Source organism: Epinephelus lanceolatus, chromosome 3 (assembly GCF_041903045.1).
Source record: "Epinephelus lanceolatus isolate andai-2023 chromosome 3, ASM4190304v1, whole genome shotgun sequence".
Lineage (NCBI taxonomy): Eukaryota > Metazoa > Chordata > Actinopteri > Perciformes > Serranidae > Epinephelus > Epinephelus lanceolatus.
Genome location: NC_135736.1, coordinates 20,463,369 through 20,474,289, shown reverse-complemented (window position 1 = coordinate 20,474,289; position 10,921 = coordinate 20,463,369). Strand labels below are relative to the sequence as shown.

The 10,921-nt window shown below is 43.8% G+C and overlaps 1 protein-coding gene across 1 annotated transcript; it reads right to left on the bottom strand.

Annotated features, from left to right (window-relative positions):
- Positions 1-6,628: 6,628 nt before the first annotated feature.
- On the bottom strand, positions 6,629-9,889 carry LOC117255598 (keratin, type I cytoskeletal 19). Its single transcript, XM_033624682.2, has 8 exons — positions 9,378-9,889; positions 8,863-8,945; positions 8,589-8,745; positions 8,329-8,490; positions 8,037-8,162; positions 7,129-7,349; positions 7,003-7,016; positions 6,629-6,899 (listed from the first exon to the last, which is right to left on the bottom strand). Exons 1-8 carry the CDS (start codon positions 9,795-9,797, stop codon positions 6,850-6,852), a joined length of 1,233 nt encoding a protein of 410 aa, XP_033480573.1. The 5' UTR covers positions 9,798-9,889; the 3' UTR covers positions 6,629-6,849.
- Positions 9,890-10,921: the final 1,032 nt, after the last annotated feature.

Genomic DNA, 10,921 nt, shown 5'->3' with positions numbered 1-10,921 from the left:
CTCTTCAAAGTGCCCCCGGGCTGCAATTTGACACCATTACATACTCAGCACAGATAGTCCCTGTAGTCAGTGAATACTTCTGGACCTGAGGAGGTTTTCTGCCTCTTAGGGTCAGCTAATGTCAGAGTTACTCACTTGTTTACTCTTGTTGAGTTGAGTAGTCTACCATCATTGGTGCCCCTGCTAGCAGTCAGCCCTGTCTCACTTGAGTTTAATATTTTTGTAAGGCCTGGTTCTTAAACTTAACACAAAACTCCACAGCTGATTCAACCTTTTTTGCTACAAACACAATATTTTCAAATGCAAATAAATAGCTATATTTTTAAATGCAGCTGTCTGTAAAGTGTCTAAAAACATCCTTACTGGATTTTTCCATCAAACATGAGAGATCTCAGCAAAGTCTCAATAAACTCCAGCGTATTGAGACAGTGAATCTCTTGATTTATGATGTTCATTTTGGAATGTGCCAGCATATTCTGAGACATGATAAACAGCTGTGTGGTTTTGGCTCTGACAAGGTGCAGCAAATTATTCTGTCTTATTGACTATGTGACACATTCATTCGTAATCCTCATGCTGGGAATGAAGTACTGTCATTTAGGATCATTGACATTGCACATTAGGTAATCTGTGCCTGTCTCCTTCAGAATGGCTGGCTGAGTCATCCTCCCTGGGGACACATGGCAAACATGACCTCAATAATACTGGATCCCAGTATATTGGTACTTTTAAAAAACACTAATTAAAACAGACCCTGTGATAGTCTGGTGGCCTGTCCAGGGTGTACCCTGCCTCTCGCCCAATGTCAGCTGGGATAGGCTCCAGCCCCCCCGCAACCCCCAACAGGATAAGTGGTTACGGAAAATGAATGAATGAATAATTAAAACAGAAACAAATAAACAATGACATAAAGTCATTAGGAACAAATGGATTGATAGAATAAAGCACCTGTGAGATGTGATGACAGGGGTCTGGGGTCAGTAAGATGAGGAGGCACAGGAAACCAGCACTTGGTGGCAGTAGTGCATTAACTATGAGAAAAGGGAGTTGCCCAGTTCAGTCTGTGGCTTAAATGACCTAAATCTCAAAATGCTGTTTGCTTATCGTTCAGTGCCAATATGCATCCACACTTTTAATTTCTGTCTTTTATTATTATTTATTCATATGTAATTTGTAGTTGCTCTGGTTACATTTATTGACTGAAACATCTCACTTGTTGCTGAGTTTGCTGTTGGTTTGTTGCTGGTTATTAAGTTGTCCACACAGAGCATCAAGTTTATATTACTACTGCGTTTTTATGGCTGCTGCAATGAATGCACCTTTGTTGAAGTTTATTGTGAGTCTTTCAGGAACATTCACACAAGCTTACAGGATCTGGAAAATCAGAGTCATCCTACAGTAGGTGTTTACAGTCAGTAGCAGTTTTGTGGGGAAAATATGCCTCACTCTGCCTCTGAGTGGTTTTGATCAGTAGCTCTTTCACTGGGTCGTTGCTCTCTGAGTTTTTGTGTATCTTAACAGGAATCTCCACACAATGTGCTTCTTTAAACATATCTAGGTTTGGGGTTCTCCACCCAGCGCATGCTGGGATTTGGTCCAGCACACCTCCACCCAGCACATGGGAAGTTTTCGAAGTGGATGTGGTCACTTATACAGTCACTGCAGAAAAATGCAACAGGATCAAACCTATTCTTTGTATAAACTCACGGTTTAACTCATGGTAGCATACATTGTATATAGAAGGCTACTAAGCTGTTGTAATCACTGTGAGCCCTGCCCAGGTAGGTCCGACCTCTTCTTCAGGATCTTGTATGTAGGGTGTGGTTACTCAGACCAGCCCTACCTGTTGCACTCCCACCTTTCAGCCATCCTACAATCAGAGCCACGTGCTTTCTTATTAAACTAGGAGACATTATTTATTGTATCTGTGTTTTAATGCTTGAAATGGACTGACAGGAGGACTAAACTCAGAGCCATGCAAATGGATAAAAAAAAATCACATCTATCTCATGCTTGGCAGGGCCTGAAAGCCCCTGAAATGTATTTGGTCTTGTTCCACTCTCCACCTCTCAACTGTTCCTACGCCTCGCTGCAGCTCGGGCACAGTTTGAAAACTTTCACAGTAAGGTCTGATGCCATACGGCGTCTGAGACCTTTAGCAAAGACGTTAGGCATTCCTCTCAGCTTGTGTGTCAAACCTAACACTGCTCCAGAATAGAGTCCGCCAGTCAAGTGAAGAATGTTCCCTCTCTCCGCAGCCCCTTAATGGACTTTTTGACCCTGAGACATCAACATTCCTGCTGATATGGACGTCAGCCTCCGGTTTAACTGTTGCCAGCATGACTAATACTTAACCAAACATTTCACTGATATGAATGCTTAATATGATTTAGTTAAAGTACACGGTGAAATACAGCAGGCCTGCATTCGAGTGAACTTTTCTGATTGGAGTGTTAACATTCTTCAGTTCAGTATTTAACTCTGTAAAGAAATAGTTCAACATTTTGGGAAATACGATTCACTTTGGGTGGCACGGTGGTGTGGTGGTTAGCACTCTCGCCTCACAGCAAGAGGGTTGCCGGTTCGATCCTGGGCGTGGGAGCCCTTCTGTGCGGAGTTTGCATGTTCTCCCTGTGTCAGAGTGGGCTCTCTCCGGGCACTCCGGCTTCCTCCCACAGTCCAAAGACATGCAGATTGGGGACTAGGTTAATTGATAACTCTAAATTGTCCGTAGGTGAATGTGAGCGTGAATGGTTGTTTGTCTCTATGTGTCAGCCCTGCGATAGTCTGGCGACCTGTCCAGGGTGTACCCTGCCTTTCGCCCGATGTCAGCTGGGATAGGCTCCAGCCCCCCCGTGACCCTCAAGAGGATGAAGCGGTTAGAAGATGAAGATGAATGATTCACTTTCTTGCAGAGACTTCAGTGTTTCTACTGTAGGCTAAATATGAAGCTACCGCCAGCAGCCGGTTAGCTCAGCTTAGCACAAAGACAGGAAAGTGCAACAACAACCACCTCTGTCTCCAGTCCTTGTGCGAAGCTAAAACCGGCCGCTGGTAGCTTCATATTTAGAGTTGAAAAGTAAAAAAAAGTACTACAACTTGCAGACTAGGGTTAGCTGTAGGACAAGGAAAGGTTACGCACATTGTGGGAAAGTCCCTGTTGCTTCAAAAGCTTCAATAGAAAGCAGAAAACAAAGAATCCAAAGTATGCTGAACTTCTCATTAACTGAACTGAATTAGATTCTCTATATGCCAAGTATTTCATGACATCAAATGAGAAACATCTTCCTCTCAGATCTTACTCTCTGCTACCCTCAGGCTAACCTTGGATGGCGGGCAGCCATGACAGGAATAAAATACAGAAATGACTGTTGGCAACTTGGCACCGCCTCTATCATATTCCTTTGTGCAGCCACATGCACGCAGTCTGGCAGTTAATGTTGTAAATAATAATTTAATTACCACTCAGTGTCGGCTTCTTGCTTTCTTGTCGTGTCTTCCGCTGACCTCAGTATCTATTAAACCCATCATTTACCCAAATTTCCTCACAGCTTATTCCTTAATGATGACAGCTCCCGATTACACCCAGAGGCTCTACTACAAATTGATGCGAATCCCTCAAGTGCTCCTGCTGCCAGGTATTTGGGCAAGGTGGTGGTGCAGCATTCATTCATAAAACAGACAGTAAAAAAAATCATTTCCACTAAGGACGGAGGCGGCAATGAAGTCCTGATGCTTTTGAAATCCACCACAAACTCGAGAATTCCTCCAAAATTAGCATTGGAGACAATAGATTGGTTCAGGAATGACTCCTACAACCCAGACATGAGTTAGCATTTTAGCGCTCCCGGTTTCCTCGTCTTGAAGTCAATGTTTTTTTTCTAATGTGTTTTTGGCTAGATGTCTGATTTAAGGTCTGTGGTTAACACAAGCTTAAGAGACTTTCACATTTTGTTTTACGACATAAAATATGCCAGTAAATAGCCCACTGTGAGCTTTGAAGCTTGTATGTGCCTTAAAAAAAGTTGCTGACAAGTGGCTAAATGAGACTACAGAACAGAATCAATTTCCTGGACTCGGTTTTATGCTTTTTTCTGGTGTTTGCATCTATGCTTCAAAAATCCTAAAATTGGTGTTTGTTTGTGGAGATTATATTGCAAAACATGTAAGTATCATCAACACTTGTTTGCCACAGAGCTTATTTTCTGCAATAATCGAAAATCTAATTTAAAAAATCCCATAGGCTGTTTGTCAGTGGAACCAGGACAACACTGACTTCCACATCAGCCTACAAATAAAGTCATCCCTGCACCACTCAACTGAGATGATTAAAAGGTAGTAACTCCTCCATTGTACGTCTGTTACTGTCAGTTTACAGGGGGTTATGTGCAGCACTATTTCTTGCCCATAGATTGTCATTTTAACACAATGATTTTTTTCACCTTTTTACCAAGCCAGCTAGCACTTATTTGCGTTTCCAACAACATCTCCTTGTGCTAGCTTCATATTTAGTGTACAGACTTGAGAGTGGTTTTAATCTTTTCATCTAACACTCAGCAAATAGGCAAAGAAGTGTAAATTTCCCAAAATGTCAAACTTTTTTTAAAATTCTCATTTTTCCACAGGACAGCTGGTCTCAGCTGTAGAGATAAAATGAGGAGCTCAGACATTGGAGTAGAGCCGCTGTTCCTTCTCATCGAAAGGGGCCACTTGAGGTGGTTTCGGCATCTGATCAGGATGACTCCTGGGTGTCTCCCATTAGAGGTTTTCTGGGTACATCCAACTGGTAGATAGACACAGAACACGCTGGAGGGATTATATATCTTATCTGGATTGGGAATGTATCAGGATCCCCCAGAAGGAACTGGAAAGCATTGTGAAGACGAGGGATGTCTGGTGTACCTCACTCAACCTGGTGCCGCAGCTATCCGCCATGTAGTTCATTATTGAACCCTGAATCATCTGAGTCATACAGCAGTGCAGTGCATTCACTTAAAAAATAAGATTAGCCTATTATCTCAGAACTATGATAAAAGTTTTCATAGAAGAAAAATTGCCCTTGTTTTTGACTTTTCTCAGAATTCTGAGATAATAATTCAGAAAAAAACAGAGCAGAATTTTTTTCCTAAGTGAATGCATTATGCTTCCATTGAAACAAACAAGACAAGATTGCCATCATAATCTGTTCATTATGATACAATCATAGGCAACATCAGATGTCTACATTTTCTGATGCATGTTATATAATCTGTATTCAAAAACTGTCTTTCAGTTTACTATGGATTTGGACTATCACTATGAAGATTGCTGTGCATTTTAGGAGAACTTTAGCATTTGCACTGTATCTCCTACAGAAAGAACTGAAATAATTATGGCACATTTTAAACATAGGAAATGACTTTTTAAAATAAAGCATAATATCCAAATACATCTTAAATGTTAGAGAGTGACACCATCAAAGAACTCATAAGGTTTGGCATTAGTTTGCTCGTAAACAGATGTTCAGTTATTGCTTTGCACAGTTTGCTCTTGACGGGCCCGCTGCGTTTAACACTGAAAAATGGTCTGATGTCGGTGCAGACATCTTTTTTATGACCTCTACTTTAGATTTTCATGTCAAATTACAAGCATAACTGGAAGGGCTTTGTCATCAGCTATCATTATAACAGTGTGGAGGAGACGCTGATGTGCAACAAAATGGGTCCAAATATGGGTGAGTGAAGCTCCTCAGAGGGGGTTGGATTTTGCAATTTGATCCTCTCTATAATCTCTCTCCTCTCCAAAACCAACATTACACCATCATTTGAGAATTATGAACTCTTCGCAGGATTTCACTGTAATTTTAGAGACTGTAACTGCTGACCTGAACCAAGTGCAAAGGCTCAAATGCTACTTTCAATCCCTGTCTGCCTCTCTCACACACACACACACACACACACAGCACACAAATATAATTTCCTGCCTCTCCTTCACACAAAACATTAAGTTAAAAAACGTTAAGTCACCATCGTCTGAGGAGCCGCGCCCTTCACGATACTTTATCACAACAGCTTACTGGTCATTTGCCATCAATCATGGTTGATAAATGAGGCCAAAGTGCAGTTACTGATAACACCTGTTTCCACAGTGACTGTCTTTGTTCACTTAGTCAGTGTTTGCGTTCCCACTCAGTATTTCTGTCCTGAGCCGTGTGTGTTCTTGTTACTAGGTGACAGGAGTTAGACAGACTTCATGTGTGTTGAAAGCCTCCAGGGCAAAGATTAGTCAACCATTTGGGTGTGTCTTGTTTAAAAAAAACCTCTCTGGGCAAAGCCCCAGGTCATTCACTTTGTTTGGTCACAAAACTTGCACTTTTCTTCAAGTTTTCTTGTTTGAGCTCTCAGAGCATCAAGTTCAACACAGCTTTTCTCTCCAGCCTAAAGCTTTCCACAGTGGAGCTGTTAACCATTGTTCACCCTTTCCTGACAACAGCCCTGTTACGTAACACAGATTTCCGCAACTCCACCTCCCACCTCCCGTCTCCCATAATGTCATGCAGTTGCCATGACGACTGCATAAACAGAGCCATGTTATTGCAAAAGATTTAGACTTTTTCTGAAAGGCCAGTAAAGTCACGAAACAACACAACTTGTAGTCACCAGCAGATTTATTTGTCAGACAGGTCACACACACACACACACAATGACTTCTTCCAAAATGCAAATGTTGTAAACTTTAACACGGGCTTCACTTTCAGCATATCTTTTTTCAGTACGGTTTCACTCATCTCGTGTAACAGCTTTTATTAGTTGGAGTGTTTGTGTGTGGGTGTGTGTGTCTGAGAACAGCTTGTCCTGCCAGTTGGACCTCCTAGCTGGAGCTGCGCACAGTGGTGGTTGTGACTGTGGTTTTTGAGCCCCCTGTAAAAAAAGAGAAGGAAAAAATCATGATGGCAGTGCTCCAAGCTTGTATTACACTGACTGTACTGTTATTATGTAATGTCTTGTTAAAACAGACACTTACCTGTGCCAATAGGTCTAGAATGAGGGAGAGGGAAGAGAAAAGGAAAACAGTGAGTGAAACAGGCATGATTTTCTTCAGTAAATGAGTGCATACTTTGGTCTTATCGCTCCATGCTCCTGCATCTACCTGGACTCCTCTGTTTCCAGCAGGCTCCTGTAGGTTGCAATCTCCTGCTCCAGCCTGGTCTTGATGTCGAGCAGCATCTTGTAATCCTGGCCCTGTTGCTCGATGCTCGCGCGCACATTGGCTAATTCGGCTTCAAGCATGTTGATTGTGTTCTGGAAGCCGGCGAGCATGGCGCTGTAACGTGCTTCTGTTTCTGCCAATGTGTTTTCCAGAGCTCCTTTCTGTGAGAGATTAGAAGAGAAAAGGAGCTGAATTCATGCACAAGAATTGAGGCACATATAGTCTGTTGTTCATACTTGCAAACCAGTTTACTGCAGTAAATCTTTTGTGACACATCTATAGTGTGTAACCACCAACCACGCCCTGGATTATATATGTCAGAGAGACACAAAAGCATGTCTGTATTTGTTTAGTATGATCTCCTTACTTTATGGGGTAATAATTAGCAGAGGTGCATGCATTGGGGTTTGAATGTGTCTTTTAGCAGCTTCTCCACTGTTACACAGGAGCAAAATGGTGCTCTTGCAGGGAGTGTCGAATGATTTACGCCAGCTGGGCACAGATAATCCAAGAGAGCATGACTTTTTGGGTCATCTAGTTTAACATTCCTTCAGCTCTTCTCGAGCTCTTTTATGTCTTCCAGAGTTTGAGCAGATGTCTGTGAAATGTTTCCCCCAGCAGGAGCCCTTCCCTCCCTTCTCGTCAGCCCCCATCACTCTTATCTTTCTCTCCCTCCCTTCGTTCTTTCAATAAAGCCTCTCTCGGTTCCCCTCCCTTCTGCTCTTTCCCCCTCTATCACTGTCTGTTTCTCCATTTCCCCCGACAAGACACTAATCTGGGGATTTTGCTCATATAAGGCAAGATCAGTGAGATGTGAACAGATGTTTTGGGTGTTTTTTTTTCCTCACCATGCTGAGCTGAGACTGTAGCTCAATCTCCAGGCCCTGCAGTGTGCGCCGAAGGTCACCGATCTCTGTCTTGGACGTCTGGATTGTCTCTGTGCTGACTGCTACCTCCTTGGACAGAGCTGCCGACTAGAGCAAGAAACAAAGGCACAGTTGTGATGAAGGAGAAGTCTTGTTGATCACTTGTCTTAGTTTCACAGAAGATTATGTTTAATTACAGGTTAGGCTCTTTAGGGAGTAAACCCAGTCATTTGCAACATGTGGGATATGATAGTTTATGGAAAAGTATTTTCACCTTCTCATTAAACCAGCCCTCCTGCTCACGACGATGTTTGTCAGTGATGGCTTCGTACTGGGAGCGGATCTCCTCCAGGACTTTGTTGAGGTCTTGCTGGGGTGCGGCATCCACCTCCACGTTGACTGTGCCGGTGAGCTGAGAGCGCAGTGCTGCCAGCTCCTGAACAACCATGGGGGGAAGGAAAGCAGAATTAAGATCTGTTTGCAGAGTTTCAAACAGGAGGTGAGCATTGTAGCGAGAGGATGTGCATCACTCACCTCTGCGTGATTCTTCTTGAGGTAGGCCAGCTCATCCTGCAGGCCCTCGATCTGCATCTCCAGGTCGGCCTTCGTCAGGGTGGTCTGGTCCAGCAGACGGCGCAGGTTGGCAATGTCAGCCTCAACTGACTGGCGCATCATCAGCTCATGGTCAAATCTAATTAGTTCAGAGAGTAGAGAACACAGAGGTGAGGCAGGTGTCACCCCTAAGCCTTCTTGTTTGACATTAACACGATGGAGATAGGTCCACAGAAAAATGAAGATTCATGCTTACTTGGTTTTGAAGTCATCAGCAGCCAGCTTGGAGTTATCAATCTGGAGCAGGATGTTGGCGTTGCCGATGGTGGCGGCGGCAATCTTGAAAGAAGAGGAACATGTGGGGTGGGTCAGAAGGCAAAAGTCTCGATTGTGCTGTTGCGTAAACTTGCTTGCTCTGCTGCCAGAATTACACACTGATATATCAGTTAACTTCCCATGCAGTGCCTCTCAGCTGCATCAGAAGCATCATAGATGAAGTCTCACAGCTGCAACACTGAGTCACACTGCCATGCACAGTATTCTTCTACACACTGAACAAATTTTTCTTCTTTATTTTGAGCTTTTACAAATCATACATAATTACTTATCCATCAAAAGACCAATGATTCAGGAGCACAAGAGATCATGCAGACTTTAGTTGTGCCTGTGATGTCTGTAACACTTTAAAACCCTCCCTTGATAATCATTAACAGCACAGCAAACATTTGACTTGGGTGGTGTTTAACCAGTCGAGGCTGGTGCAAACTATACCTTGTCCTTCAGGTCATTGATAATGGCCCAGTAGTTGCTGTAGTCCCTCTCAGCTGCAGGCCCCTTCTGCTCGTAGTACTCTCTGATCTGCATCTCCAGCTTGGCGTTGGCCGCCTCCAAGGAGCGGACCTTGTCCAGGTAGGAGGCCAGACGGTCATTCAGGTTCTGCATGGTGGCCTTCTCGTTCAGGTGCACAGCGCTCTGATCCAGGGCGCTGGACAGGTCGAACCCACCGCCCATACCCATGCTGCCTGCCATGCTGCTTCCCAAGCCACCTCCATACCCAGAGGAGACAGTGCGGATGTTGGTAGATGAGATGCGTGGGCCTCCTCTAAAGCTGAGTCCTGACACACTGTGAGCCTTCTGGGGTGCAGCACTTGTTCTGTAGCTGTAGCTCTGCCTGATGTTGTGGCCTAACATGATGACTGACTGTCTGCTGGTCGAGAGAGAACACAAGGAGAGAGGACCGTTATACAGCTGTAGACTGTAGCAGGACTGTGGAGCTTGACAGAAGGAGGCAGGCTCTTGATATAGTGCTGGACCTGGGGCGGGCCTGGCTGGGAGGAGGGAAGTGGAGAGGGTAGGAGGGAGTTTTCCTTTACAGTTCAGCCATGGGCTTGGCAGAACCTCCATTTGTTTTCTTTTAAGGACCAGGGTTCGGTTTCTTTCCACTCCTGTGAGGAAACTGCTGTGGAATGTGTGTGTGTGTGTGTGTTACTGTGTGATTGTGTGTGAGGGTTCTGTTGGTCCATGGGGACCTCTGTGAGTGTGTGCACATGTATGTATGCCTCCATCTGCAAATATGACCTCTATATGCTTTCATAAATACCTGCAGGTCTAGTCTTGATCTCAGCAGTCATTTATAATGCAAATAGAAAAGGTGTGTTATTGTTTTAGTGTCCCGCCATAAGTCAATATTCATATTAAGCTCTTTGCAAATAATATCTTTCATCAGTGCGACCCGTGATGATAAGGTTGCCTTTCAGACGAGTTAACCCATATGAAACATATCCCAATAACCAATGAATGGTACCAAACTGGTTTCATGAATCATTTCTTTGCAGACGATTATTTGCAGCATCATTAATTTATAGTAACATACTGTGTGAGCAATAAGAGATTTTATACAGTTACTCTTTTAGAGGAAAAATAATATCAAGAGATAGAAGACTCTGATATTTCATCAAGTGCTAATTTTATCTGTGGTCGACCTGATAAAATGAGCCTATAATTGATAAAGTTGTTACTGACTGACAGCTGCACAAAGACTCTGTTGCCTTGAACCACAAACCAGCGTTGTTTTCCACATTTCAGTCAAACTCATTTAAGGGAGTCCGTCAGACCCCATTGTTCACCATATCACACTCTACATCCCCCCTCAGTTCTGTATCCTGTGTGTGTGTGCGTGCACAGTCCATTTTGTTGGTTTTGGCCTCCGTCATGGGCTGTGTGAGGGATGAGACAAAGCGCCTCAAGGGATTGTGTGTGGTTGCTGTGTTAGTGTGTGTGTGTGTGGGCATATTTGAGGCTGGCCGGGTGTGCGC